This window comes from Pogona vitticeps, chromosome 12, assembly GCF_051106095.1.
Source record: "Pogona vitticeps strain Pit_001003342236 chromosome 12, PviZW2.1, whole genome shotgun sequence".
In the NCBI taxonomy this organism is placed as follows: domain Eukaryota; kingdom Metazoa; phylum Chordata; class Lepidosauria; order Squamata; family Agamidae; genus Pogona; species Pogona vitticeps.
In genome coordinates, this window is record NC_135794.1 from 17,618,662 (window position 1) to 17,633,790 (window position 15,129).

At 42.9% G+C, this 15,129-nt stretch overlaps 1 protein-coding gene across 2 annotated transcripts in view; it reads left to right on the top strand.

The window, feature by feature from the left end:
* The window catches only part of MCTP2 (multiple C2 and transmembrane domain containing 2), a 113,087-nt gene that overhangs the window by 78,310 nt on the left and 19,648 nt on the right, over positions 1-15,129 (top strand). For both annotated transcript variants that reach the window (XM_078380911.1, XM_078380910.1), the window contains one exon: positions 6,023-6,145. In XM_078380911.1, coding sequence (XP_078237037.1) covers positions 6,023-6,145 — 123 coding nt within the window. The remainder of the gene's footprint in view (positions 1-6,022; positions 6,146-15,129) is intronic.

Below are 15,129 nucleotides of genomic sequence, written 5' to 3' on the forward strand. Positions count from 1 at the left end.
GGTACACCTGTGCCAGATTTGGTGCTGATCCAAACATCATATTCCAATTCATAATTGGTTGTTTGAGCCGCCTCCTGTGTTTTTGCATTGCCTTGCAGATTGTTGCTTTGCTTTGCTTGGATAGCTGCATATTCCATCTTTTCCATGAGGTCTAGACAGAGTGTGTTGTTATCCTTCCGACACAATAGTCCTGAAAGGTAGGTGAGGCTGAAAGGATGCATCTGATGGGTCCTTGGTCACCCAGTGAGCTTCATAGCTCAATGGGGATTAGAACCTCAACTTTCCATGCCCGGGCCCAACGGTCTAACCACTTTGCCACACCTTATTTCTTTCATGGGCCCTTAACTGGACACGCAGGCTTACTTTGTCCACTTTGCAGCTGTTACCTAGTCCTCTCCATCTTCAAGACAGGGGAGGTGCCTACACATTTCCCCACCCAACCAAAAAAAAGTGAGACTTCTACTGCCGCGAGCGTTTCATTAATGCTGAACAAGCATTAACATAGGTGCTCCTTGGTGCTAATTGTCTTCGAATCTAAAGGATCAAAATAGTGCCCAAGTGTTTCATTATCACATTGGCCGCCTGGGTAATTTAAAAATGGGGGGGGGGAGAAAAGAGATGCATTTGTAAGATATGTTACAAGCAATCAAAGCAGATGGAGAGATATATTTGAATAGGACATGAAGCAGGGTTTCAGCCGTTGTTGATGATGGTCAGACTAGACCAACTTGCCCCACATGTTCTTTACATGTCTTAAGCTAGCACTCCAAACCCTGGACATTGGGACTCAACACAGTGTACAGGGCTCTGTGTTAAGGCGATGTGGACTAGGGACTTGGCAGGACAAGTCTGCACTGCCTCTCAGGGCTCCTTTTCATCGGCTGTCCCGGCTAAGGCTATTGGGGCTTGGAACCCAACAACGTTTGGAGGGTTGCCCTTCCCCTGTTGATCTTCTAGCATTTACCAAAAAAAAAAAAAAAAAAAAAAATCCAGAGGATTATTATTTAGACCACTTAACTCGCTTGTGCATGGAAGAAAATGTGGGGGTGAAGGCGATCACGTGGCACTGCTTGCACATTTGGTCACAACCCCTGCAAGACTGTGTTTGGTCACACAAAGGGAACCTTCCTCTGTGCAGTCTTCATTGCTCGAACTCGGCCTGCTAATGTCGTCACGCTGGTTTTCCACTGCGGCATTTGCACAACGTATGTTATAAGGTCATGCAAAACAAAGTGGAGACGAGTACTCTCACAGAAGTTGAAAAATCACAATCTCATGGTGCTATCTAGAGATTCGAATACGAATATCTCCGTGCAGGCGAAGTTAACGAGGGTCCGGCCCCTGGGGCCAGACTGTCCACTCACATATCCGCTGCCGCTGCTGGCCCCAGTCATCCTTCCCATCGCTCCCGAGCAGCGTTCTCTTCCCGGTTGGCTAGCCACTCCTGGCAGAGGGAGGATGAGTCTCCCTGCAAGGCTACCGAGCGGCCAGCCCAGTGGATCCCCAGAGCAATTGGAAGGAAGAGAGGGGCCACCACCAGCAGCGGACGTGTGAGTGGTATACAAATACCCCCATCTCTAATCATGACTTGTCTTGACGAGAGGCCAGACGCTGATGAAATCTCTTCGGATAACTCTGTCCAGAATCCACCCCTGTGTAACGGAGCTGTATGTGTGTCTAGGCTTATTACTGCAAATAAAGCAATTACTGCTTTCATGAGGCTGATGAACATTTGGGCAGTAGAAGAGACAGGGCTCTGCATATGAAGAGGTTCATGTGAACCTGCCCTCCTCCTGTTTTGGAGCAAGCATTTTAAAAAATATTGGATCATTCATTCATTCATTCAACTTGTATACTGCACTGATTAGTGGCAAACCCTAGAGATGGGCACGAACCGACAATTTGTGCCAGGTCGGCGGCCTGCCCAACAGGTGTTCCACAGTTTTGAGGGGCCCCCCCCGGGGTCTGGCTGCCACCCAGAGAAGGTGGGGCAGGGAAGCAAGGGCCCTGCCTCCAAGTGGTTCCCTGCTGGAACGGATAGGGCTGGGAAGTGCAGAACACCTGTGGGGCCGACCGCCGAAGTGGCACGAACTGACAAATCGGCAATTTCTGCCCATCTCCAGTAAACACTATTCTGAGCATCCAAAATGAGACAGACATAACATGAAATAAAATAAATCTTAAATAATGTACTAAACCGCAACTACGCACACCAGATATAACTTAATGGTTTGAATGTGCCTCTGATTCAGTTGGTTGTATTTTAGTGTTGTTGTTTTTAATGTTGACACCTTGTGATTTCAGCAACAGGGCAACCAGGCAATGAAACTTTTAAATAATCGGAGCTCTGTGAGAGAACCCAGCACTTAAGCACGACACTTATTGTTCTGCTACGTTTTTGTCTTGAACTTCAAAAGCAGGTATCCCACCGAACCTGAGCTTGTGGAGACGACGCGGTGGGTCCCGCAAGAAGCAGAAGATTCCTTGTTGTTGGTCCTGTGGGGGTTAGCAATGGGGGTGGTGGTTTGGCAGACGGTGTTCTGTTTTTTTTTGTTGGATGGTTCAGCCTTTAAAAAAAGCTGTCAGTATTTCTTTCATGAAGACTTTGAACAGATGCCTAAAACAGTTGCTCAGAGGAGGCAAGGAGGCAGCATGGCTTTATTTTAAAAAAACAACAACACAAAGCTACTCCTTGTCTCTAAACAGTGAAAGCTAGACATGTCACCATCCACAAAATACTCATCCTCACATTGACAGCCCCTTCTTCCTCCTGCACTGCATGTTACCTCACATGGTGGCTTCATCGCACCCCACCTTTCATCTGTATATAAAAATTAAAAATTCAAACAAAAATCTGGCCCACATGAAAAGAGAGAGAGAGAGAGAGACCCCTTTTGGGCATATGGTTCATTATGCACATTTGTTTAATTACAAAAAACACTTGGGATCGTTCTCGGTGTCCCTCTCCTCCCTCCCTCTCCTGTCCTTGCTTTCAACTTGTAAGCTGGAATCTGTTTTCTGGAACAGATATGAAAGGATTCGGCCGTTCTTTCTCCTAAAACGGTAGGAGCAACTTTTGTGTTTTGAAATTCAAATGGAAAACCGGGACCTGCTCCTCTGTTGGGAAGAGCAAGTGTGTATAGCGGGCATTATCCGATTTGTGATGCGCATGTGCAAAAACACTGCCCATGCGAATGAATGGCCAACTATCAGAGGATGCTACTATGTCTTGGAGGTCATCCCACGCTACTTATACCTCCCATTCATTCTCTCAGGCCCTGACATTGAGCAGAACGAGAGGGTTACCTTAGGCTGCAAACTTGAATCATCAGTTTGTATTTTTCCTGCTAGAGATGGAGGGAAGGGAATTTCTGAGATTTCCTGTGTCAGGTGCCAAAACGTGTTTGTTACCACATGGTCGACAACTGAGATGCTCAGAAAAACTGACTCCTACCATGCATTTTGGGATTCCCAGTGTATTGTAGGGTACAGATTGACAGACTAGAACTCTGGAGAACAGGATTTCAATCCACACTTAGCCATGGAAACTCCCTGGGAGGGTGGAAATGGTAAAAACCACTCCTTAAATATCTCACTTACCTTGAAAGCCCTATTAGGGTTAGTAAAAGTCAATTTTGACTTGACAGCACAGAACATCCCCTAAGGATTGGTATTTATTCATTCATCCACATTCATGGAAGCAATAAGGCAGCACATATGGGGTTAACTTGTGTTGTAATGTTTTGAGGTAGGTTAGCCGGAGAGCTGGGGGTCAGCGCTTGGTGCAAAACATCCCAGCAAGCTATGTGATGGAGCGAGAATTTGATTCTAGGATCCAAAAATCAGAATGCTTGCACAAAAGTCTTCGGTGTATTGCTCAGAAAAAAAAAATCATTCCGTGACTTAATAATTTCACTGACAAACGAACACAACATATCCCATGTTCCCTGTCACAATACTCAGGTGCATTGACTTCTGTGGTTTTTAACTCACATTTTTATATGGCACCCAGGAGTCAGAGAAAGCAAGAGGCATTGGATTTCATAAAGCTGTTCCTAGAACTTTCTCCATAGTTCTACCAAGTGTTTAGCCAACTGGATGGATAGCTCTGGATGTCTCCAGAAGAAGGGAATGGTAGACCACATCTGAGTATCTTCTACCTAGAAAACCCTAGATAGGGTCACCATAAATCAGAATTAACTTGATGCCACATCATCATCAGTGTTTAGCCAAAATCAACTTCCGTGTAATTCGAAACCACTGTTTCAGGTCATACTTATTAGAATAGCAGAAGGCAAGCTTGCTCCTTCTTCCACGTGACAGGTCTTTGTCTGTTTGAAGGTGACTATCATAAAACTTCTCCGTCTCCTTCAGGCTAAATGTACTCAGCTCCCTCCACTGTTCTGGCTTTTGTGATAATGCGGATAGTTGATATTTAGGAATATCTCTTCCCTTTTTTCTATCCTGCTTTTTACCTCCTTGGTCTCTGTCTGATACCACTTTTTCTTTTTGTATGTGACACAGTACATGGGCCCAGAGGCAAAGTGGCCAGTTAGATGGCAGCTTGTTCAGCACTATTGGGGTGTGTGTGTGTGATTTGCCCCCAAAATAGCTTTGAAAATGATGATTTCTAATGTCATTCTTCCCCTTTAAAAGTTTTTACAGCCACCGTGGTCATTCATGCATTGAGCAGCTTTTAAAATCATCATCATCACCTTAGAACTACAGAGCTTGAAGATTTTGCTAAATCTAGGTTTGTAAGAAGCTAGTGCATGGCCACTGTAAGCTTCTCTCATTTCAGGACATACCTGTCGTGTTTCTCCCTCAACTAGTTCAAGTCTTGAAATGGTTGGAAATAAGCCTCCACCCTAATGCCAACAAAGTATTTTTTTACTTTGGATATGGCACTTTCCATTTCATATTTTGCTTCCTTTTCACTGTTTCCTCATTTACCTTCAAAATGTAGGGTGTGTCTGGTCTTAGTAACACAAACACACAGTTTTCCCCAATCAGGAAGTCTTGGATGACATTATATTATTAAGGAAACAATGGAAGAGGTTTAAATTTTATTGACCTGGCGGCCCCCATTTTGTGTTGTTGCATCCCCATTCACTGAATCATAAAATAATGGAGTTGCAAGGGTCCTATAAGGCCATCAAGTCCAACCCCCTGCTCAATGCAGGAGTGCAAAGCAAAGCAGATCTGAACGAAGGTGGTCCAGTTTTCTCTTAAATGCTTCTAGTGTCAGAGCAGTCACCACCTCCCGAATTCATTGGTTCCATTGTCATACTGCTCTAAGAGTTAAGAAGTTCCCCCCCTCCCCGATACTCAACTGAAATCTGGCTTCCTGTAACTGCTATCATCTCATTGTAGCTGATGTGTACAGATGGGCAGACAGCAAGACAGAAAGGCAACAAGAGAACTAGCAACAACAGAAGCAACAATAGAAACAACGCCAAGCATATTTGGGCAACCCAATGTGGAATGCCAGGGTCCTGCCTCATTTGGCATGAGTGGCTGGAACCACTTTCCTTGCTTTGGGGAGCTCCGTTCCCTGGATGGAAGATCTCCCTTTTGCACGTTGATTCCGCTGGAGGGCAGCGTCTTGTTATTTTCATTTTCCATGAGCATTAATACTATATGTGTGTCTCTTGAGTGCACATGTACATTTGACATCATAAACTGTTTTTCCATTCCTCTTCTTTCATATTTGTGGAAGATCATATATAGAATAAGTATAAAAGGAAAAAAAACAAGATGCTAACATTCTGTATGAACAATGTATGGCACAACGGACCCGAACGCTTCCAGTCTGATTACCTTTCATGAAAGCAAAATAAAAAAAGGGGGTGAGACTCAGAGGTTAATGAAGATTCAAGGATGTAGATGTGTAAGAATAAAAGCTTGACAGCTTTATTTTACCAACGTTCTCTTCTTTTTCGTCTTTTGTTTCATGCAAATGAGCCAAGTACTCTCCCCCCACCCACCCAATCATCCTCCTCTCTCCCTTTGCTTCTTTCAGGTGTTTGTGGTCACAGTTTGGCATTTTGAACTTTACATGGTTCCCTTGGCCCTGCTGTTGCTTTTCGCTTACAACTTCTCCCGGATCACGCCAGAGAAAGTCACCAGCCCCCAAGACCCTCAGGTACGTAGCACGGGACCATATGTTTTAAGCCTGATCGTGATTTGTCCTTGAACTATAACGGAGATGGTTGGTTTCCTACATTTTTGCTCAGTGGATTAGATGTCTGGCTGTGGAGCCAGAAGTTGGGAGTTAAATTCCCTGCTGTGCATCGCAGGAGAAAATCGAGCCTGGGTGGCTTTGGGCAAGCTGCCACAGCCCCAGGCTGCCCCCTAGAGGAAGGGAAGGGTCAACAACTTCTGAGTACGCTCTACAGTGGTGCCTTGCTAGACGATTGCCTTGTGGAACGAAAAACCTGCAAGACGATTGTTTTTTGCAATCACTACGGTGCCTCACAAGACTTTTTTTTCTATGGCTGTGCTTCGGAAGACTTTTTTTTTTTGAGACCGATGCATAGGGAACTTCGCAAGACGATTTTTTCACAAGACAACGATTTTCACGGAATGAATTAAAATCGTCTTGCAAGGCACCACTGTACCTGGAAAACCCTGAAAAGGGTTGCCATAAGTCTGAATTGACTTGATGGCACATTGGTGGAGGTATTATTATTATTATTATTATTATTATTATTATTATTATTATTATTATTATTATTATTATTATTATTATTATTATTATTATTATTATTATTATTATACACCAGGCACAGTCAATCAAAATTATAAAAACATTGACTTGTATTCTATAACAGCTACAAGTTTTAATGAAGAAAACTAAGTACAGTGGTGTCCCGCATAATCGTCACTATCCGGATTAATTGTTGCTATCCGGAAACATCGCTAAACGGAACTAAAAACCCCATTTGTTTAATGCGTTCCTATGGGGCCCAAACTCACCGTTCAGTGATCCTCCATAGCACCGCCATTTTTGCCGCCTCAGTAAGCGAGGGGAGTGCGCGAAAATGCATGCGGCAGCCATTTTGGGCACCCAGTGGCCATTTTGGAACCGCCGATCAGCTGTTCTAAAAACATCGCAATGCAAAGATCGGTAAGCGATTGAAACGCTTACCGATCATCGCAATGCGATGTTTGCCCTTTCAGAACATCGCCATGCGATCGCATTAGTGACCCCAAAAAATAGGTCGCTATGCAGATTCGTTGTTAAACGGTGCGCTCATTATGCGAGGCACCACTGTATCTGTTAAAGTTCAGCACCAGAATGTATGCTGTTCCTAATAATGCCGGTTTTTTATATCTCTGATGGTGGTATTCTGAAGATCTAAGATGATGATGATGATCATACCTTTTATGGCAGGATAGCTCAGTGAGTTATTTATGGAGCCAGAGACTAGGACTAGGAGTGGGATTTTTTACTTTTATTTTACTACAAATATCACAGTTCTCCATTCATTCATTCATTCATTCATTCATTCATTCATTCATTCATTCATTCATTCATTCATTCATTCATTCATTCATTCATTCAGTTTATATACCACTCATTAGTACAAGCACTACTCTGAGTGGTTTACAAGATTAGAACTTAAAACCCTCAAGGAGGGAAAGGCATCGGCATATCTCTGTTGACATTTTGTTCCAGACACTAGGGGCTACCATCAAAAAGGCATGATTCCTTGTATTCACCAGTTTGGCCTCCCTCGATGTGGTTATATAAGTATAACCATTCCACATGTGTGACTGAAACTGATGGCAGTACATCAAAACATCTCACCCTTGGCTTTATCTTATTTTGTTGTTGTTGTTCAGTCGTTTAGTCGTGTCCAACTCTTCGTGAACCCATGGACCAGAGCACACCAGGCCCTCCTGTCTTCCACTGCCTCCCGGAGCTGGGTCAAATTTCTTATTTTATTCAGTTTTAAATGCTGTTGTGGTGTCAATCTGCATTTTTCCGGAAAACTGGAAGTATACACTTTACATTGGCAACCAATCAGCCCATTAGATGTAGGTTTTTCCAGCACTGAGAGAGTCATGCCACATATTTGTGAAAGAGGAGGAGAGAAAAAAGTAGTGACAACCTTAATTCAAATTCAATAGAGTTAGTGTACAAATTTTTTAAGCATTAAACACTCAAAAGTCTGGGCCTCGAGGGATAAATGTCAATTTTAGTTATTCTCATGTTGGAATTATTATTATTATTGCAAATGTGAAGACATTTGCAAGTTTTGGAAGATTGTCATTAAAGGCAAACTGAAACTAACTTCTCATCTGCATTTTGTTTCCAAAACTTTTGATGCTTATAAATTTTTAAAACTCATTTTTACTGCATTTTGTTTGTTTAATTTTCTGTATAATATAATAGTGATTCTAAGGCAATCAATGATAATGGTAATGGAGGAAATAATTATAATGATAATAATGCTACAGCTCACTGTTCAACATTTTGATTCGGATTGTAGGGTTTGCTGTTATGAATATTGTTGGGTTAATACGTTGTAAGTTCCCTTAGGAAGGCTTACGAATGCTGAAACAGATAAAACAAAGGTAAACTGAGAACAATAGAAGAATAACTAACAGGAAATGACCAAAAGATCAGTAAAAGGGATGGTTTATTTTAAAAAAGCAAAGTTTTCAGAAGATAGAAGACAAACACAGAAGGTGAAAAATCTAAGTAACAAGCAGATGAAAATATGGTGAAGAGGGGAAGAAATTTGAGAGTATATGCAGGGAGTCAGTGACATTAGGGTCTCTGGCCATTCTCTTGTCATGTCATCTCCTTGTCATCTAGCCCTCCCCCACTGGGAAAATGGTTCTTAATCCCAACATATTAGGTGTCAATTTGACCCAACTCCGGGAGGCAGTGGAAGACAGGAGGGCCTGGCGTGCTCTGGTCTATGGGGAGATGGAGAGTCAGATGCGACTAAGCGAATAAACAACAAAATTAGATGTCACTGCAGAAGAGAGGCCCTTTTCTGAATTGCCACAAATATTAGTGTTCTAAAATAGGTAAATAACCATTTGCTTGGCTTGCTCTCATGCAAGAACCAGCCCTCCTTTGCCAACAACTTAGAAGGCAGGAATTCAAATCAAAGCTGGTCTGACAGAAGTTTGTCCAGTTTTCTCTTGAACGCCTCCTGTGTTGGAGCTCTTGCCACCTCCCAAGGTCATTTGTTCCATAGTCATATTGCTCAAACAGCTAGGAAGTCTCCCCCCCCCCCCCCGGGATATTCAGCCTAAATCTGGCTTCTTGTAGCTTGAGCAGGGCAGGATATTTTCTGGCACTCACAATTAGAGTTCTTCCATTTCTGAGAATGTTTTTAAACAAATTGTTTACATTGCAAAGAACTACAGTAGCTGCTCCTTGTCTTTAAATGTGGACTTTAAAATAGCAAAACCATCGGTTGCATCTTTTTGATCAATCGACTAGTCTTTTGGTGGTTGTGCTGTACCTTTGCTTTGCTTCACAAATGAGAAAGACAGCAGTTTTATGCGCAGACCTTTTGTGCAAATTCAAGCAACTTGGGTGGGGTTTAAACCTACATATTTTCTTGTTCTCTTGATAGAAAAAAAGAACTGCTACAGAAACGGATGATGTCTTGACAGGGAGTTCCAATGTGTTGCCATGGGCTTTTGGTTGTTGTTGTTTAGTCGGATAGATGTATGTGACTCTTCGTGATCCCATGGACCAAAGCATGCCAGGCCCTCCTGTCTTCCACTGCCTCCTGGAGTTTGGTCAAATTCATGTTGGTTGCTTCGGTGACCCTGTCCAACCATCTCATCCTCTGTCGTCCCCTTCTCCTCTTGCCGTCACACTTCTCCAACATCAGGGTCTTTTCCAGGGAGTCTTCTCTTCTCATGTGATGGCCAAAGTATTGGAGCCTCAGCTTCAGGATCTGTCCTTCCAGTGAGCACTCAGGGTTGATTTCCTTCCAAATGGATAGGTTTGTTCTCCTTGCAGTCCAGGGGACTCTCAAGAGCCTCCTCCAGCACCACAATTCAAAAGTACCAATTCTTTGGCGGTCAGCCTTCTTTATGGTCCAGGTCTCACTTCCATACATCACTAGTGGAAAAACCATAGCTTTGACTATATGGACCTTTGTTGACAAAGTGAGGTCTCTGCTTTTTAAGATGCTGTCTAGGTTTGTCATCACTTTCCTCCCAAGAGCGACAGGCTGCCTCACTGAAAACAAGTACGTAGTTGTTTGGGTGTTCTTCACATTCTAATTGTATGCATGAAATGTAATGAATTTGTATAAAAGCAGGGAAGCAGAAGAACGAAGCTGTTTGGTTCCCCCAGGTTGGACAGTCATTTTCAGCCTGAAGTCTGGTTTCCAACTTGAGAAATATCCTTTTTGCAGTAGGTGGTGGGACTAAAGCACATGGTGGTGTCATTTCATCTAAGTCTTATCAGCTTCCCCACCACCACCAACAAGCAACACAACTCAAATCTGTGCCATGTGTGCTTAGGAGTAAGAAACAACACAACTTTCCAACATACACAACACAGCTTAATTCTATGTAAACGTCCTTTAGAGTAAATCCCAATTCAGTAGCTTCAGAGGCTATAAACCGAAGTTCAGTTCTTTGCAACCTCTTTGTGTTGTAGATTCTTATCTCCTGTCATTAATCAGAGATAACTAGTGAAGCTTTCAGGCCAGAGGTCCTCCTCTATACTCTAGTCTACCATGAAAGACAGCCGTACTTATCCTGGGATGAGGGTGTACAGGATCATAGCTGAATAATTGTGTGCAGGATTGCAGATGTGGCATGGGTGGCAATCCTGTACCCCAGCCTCCAAGGAAATCTGTGGATGTTCACATGTTGTTGGATTGCAGCTCTCATCATCTGCAGTGTCAGCAGGGAGGATGGAAGATGTCCAAACATTCCCTATCCCTGCTCTATACACTTACCTGGTGATAAATCAATCAAACTTGAATGGGGCTTAGGTAAAGGTCAAAGTTCCCTTTGACATTTAGTCCAGTCGTGTCCGACTCTAGGGTGCGGTGCTCATCCCCATGTCCAAGCCGTACAGCCAGTGTTTGTCCGTAGACCATTTCTGTGGTCACATGACCAATGCAACTAGACAAGGAATACCGTTTACCTTCCCACCGAGGTTGTACCTATTTATCTACTAGCATTTTTACATTCTTTTGAACTGCTAGGTTGGCAGGAGCTGGGACAAGCAACGGGAGCTCCCTCCATCGCATGGATTCAATCTTACGACTGCTGGTCTTCTGACCTTGCAGCACAGAGGCTTCTGCGGTTTAACCTTTTTGAGTGGGACTTACTTGTAGCTATATATATATACACACAGTAATACAGCACATTGCTGATTTGGATTTATCTGTAGTACAGACTTAGCATGTCTCTTCTGAGTTTCAGAAAGTTGCTGAGGGTGCTGCAGCCCAGGCGTTGTTACCTGTGGTGAACACATTCATAGTCTTAATGTGACTGTGAGTTTTGCAGATTCCCATGGTGCTTAAAAAAACCAATCACACTGTAAAAACTGTTTGACCCTTCAAGAGAGTGGAAGAGGAGAGTTGTATACATATATATATTCCACAGAAAATCTGTCATCCTAATTTCAAAGGCCTTAAGCATAATTTCTTATCTCCAGCCTGTGGTGTTAACATTACTTTAGATTCTCAAAACAGCATTACAATTTCTCTTAACACTGTTTTTGTCTGCAATTTACCTTGAATTAAAGACTCATGCAAGGCAGCTTTGAACTCTTCCCTATGCTTCAGTCATTTCCAATTGAGATAAGTTTGTTTGGGGTTCCTGCACATTGAAATGGGTGGAATCTTTTAGGGCTGGGGTGAGGTGTTCTGGAAGGGAATTATTTTCAGCAAAAGCATTAAGTGTAAAATAAGTGGATGCAGAAAAAATAAGTGGATGGAGCGATTAGGATACAGGCATTTTCTTTTAAAATCTGTGCCGTTGAACAGATATAACCTAACAGTTTACAAAAGATTTATAGGTTTTGACCAGCACCTTTAATTTAGCTTAAAAACTAACAGAAAGCCAATGAAGGTGTGCCAAGACTGGGGAAATATCTTCATGTGTACTGGTACCTATAATCAGCCACACTACCTGAAGGACTGTATCTCTCCATGTGACCCTTCTCAGGTCTGAAAATCATCAGGGGAGGCTCTCCTCTCAGTCCATCACTAGGGCAGGCATGTTTGATGGGGACACAAGAGTCGGGTTTCTTTGTGGCTGCTCCTAAATTATGAAATGCCCTCCCTTGGGAGACTCTGGCCACAATTGATTTCTTAATTCTTTAGGCAGCCTTTTAACAATCATAACAGAGTCCCTGAATGCCAGTTTTAATTAAGTGTGCTTTTGAAGTTTTAAATGTTTGTAATCATTCAATGTGTTTTAATCAGTATTACAACACTGTGTTGTGAACTGCCAGAGTGGCCTCACAGAAGAGTGGTATATAAAATGAATGAAGGAAGGAAGGAAGGAAGGAAGGAAGGAAGGAAGGAAGGAAGGAAGGAAGGAAGGTCGGTCGGTCGGTCGGTCGGTCGGTCGGTCGGTCGGTTTAATTGTTTTAATGCATAATCTATTGCATTTTATGTCTGATCCAGGATTGCTCTTCCTGTAATTTCAGTGTCACGTCTTCTAGATACTATAATTTAAAAACTAAGTAACTCTTAATTGTACGTTGACAAATTTTACTCATTTAAAGATGTTACTTTAAAGATGTTATTGCATTTTTTTAAAAAAAGTCTGTCTATGCAAAACGTAAACACTCTGGCTGAACCAGAGGGGCTTTATTTCATACACGGTAGAGAATTTATCCCGAAATACAAGTTTCTTCTGGAGTCCCTTCATAGCCCCCTCCTTCCCTTATTGTGTTTAGCAAGCAGAGTGATAATGTCATATAAATTTTTTGTCTCTGATTCCTAAGATTGATTGCACAGGCGCTAATGTCGTTTCTGCCCCCCTAATGTTTTGGTAATGGCCCTAAAGGGAGAAAACAGTCATTGAAAGAAGCGAGAAGAGTGGAACAATCTGAGTGTAGAATTCTCAGCCTTGACATGGCAGCCGGTTCATTTGTCAGTGGAAGAACAAAGCTGCTTACCAGCAGCAAAACTTGGCAATGAATTAAACTAATATGAAATAAAGTCCCAGCCCTCCTTGCCTTCAGAAGGATCAGGCAGCATCTGTTTTGTTTCAATGTAAAATGTTGACTTGGACAAAGGATGTTTTGTCCTGTTGTTTTCTTATCTTGCAGAGAAAGCAAGAGAGGCACAAAGCCTCAAGTCCTTGAAAATTAGAAAAGAGGGCTGAGGAGGGGGGCGAGGAAGTTAGAACCGTAGATCTTCATTGTTTTATTTTCAAAGGGATGAGACTCAAAAACTCACACTGCCAGGAGCGTGTGTCAGGGTAGAACCGCAGATGGAACGGTGGGGCATTCTGTACTGCTGCTAATCCTTGGCCCTTCTTGATGACTCTCATCGCAGGCTTAGGTGGCTGCACACCAACACAATTTGGCACCCAACGAGGTGAAAGAGAGAGACCAACATGCTCAGAAGGACTGTGAGGGGTGCAGAAGTACAGTGTGTAAGGGATACAAGGACATTTCCCCTCGCTCTCCCTGAAAGAAAATCTCAGTTCAGTTAAGCCTCCATATGCTCAGAAGCCTTCAGGAGCCTCTTGAAGATTAAGTGCCATTTAGGAAAAAAAAATACAGAAGTGGGTTGGAATTGTACATAGATTCTCAGCTTTTCTCAGATTCTCACTGAGCTGGCTGGATGGCTTAATGAGGAGACAGAGTCTGAGAGTTCAATCCCCACCCACCCCTTGTGCTTTCCAGAAGAACCAGACAGTGTGGCTTTGGGCAACCTTCATAGTCCCCAGAAGAAGGGAATGGTCAACTACTGCTCAGTACTCTTTACCTAGAAAATCCTGAAAATCTTTGCTATAAATTAGAATTGACTTGACGGTACGCAATGATGACATTGCTTTACCATAGAACCTGAGTCCCGCCATGATAAATGGGAAAAGCCTATTCATGTACACACACACCTAGAGGATGTTTCTATGCATACAAGCCTTCAATTTTTATATTTATTAATTGTGGTTAACTTAATGAGCAGGGATAACAGAGGATTAGGAGTAACAAGGGATATCCAGAAGTGCTGATAGCATGCCAAGAAGGCATGGATGGTTCCCTTGATGTTTGGGAGGGAAGCACGTTGTGCTGTGATCCACCAAGGTTACTTAAGTGTCTGGTGCGTCCGCCAGTCTTGTTGTTGGATAGACTACTCTGGAGGAGGGCTTCAGTGTCTGGAACCTAGAGGAACGTTCCTGTTACGGGATGATCTCCTCTCCCATTTCACTGGTGGTCTGTACCCACTGGTTCCATGTATTAAGCAGGCACCTTGTGTTTTGTGAAACTGGGGTGCTGAACGATCACCCCTATTGTTTGTAGGATTATCTACCTGCTACAGAGGCCACCCACCCAGCTTCCCATTTCTCTCATAGTCCTATTGTTACTTTTCAGTGGCGGTTATTATGAGGCAACATAAAGATGGCTTGAATATACACCTATCCGAAAGGTAGCCATTTGTTGTGGGGCTTCTTCATAATCCTTTGTGTGTTAATAGGATGCATAGTAATTTGATACTGCTCTTCCTCTTGTTTCACTATGATGTCCGGAGCCCTCACAGCTGACATGGAGGCCACTTGTAAATACTGAGATACTTCCCATATTGCAATTCTACCCTCAGGACATTTCCAGCTACCGTGGTTTCACAGAGTCAATGGGACTTGCTTAAGTGTTGACTTAACCAAAGACAAAGCCGTTCCATGAGTTTACCATAACCGGAAATAACCATTGTTTTTGCCCATGTGGCCATATTGGAAGAAACACCCACTCTATTAGGAACTTCTTCATGTTATTTTTCCCCATCTTCAAGTGAGACTCGGTTCAAGGTTTCCTCGCCTTCAGAAGCTAAAGGTGGATGCCTTTCTGTGGTGTTACACAGACCACTTAATGACAATTACAAACATTTAGCAATTCTTTCAGATATAATTATGCTATTTATTGTTGCTGTCTCACCGTTGGGTTTTTTGTTT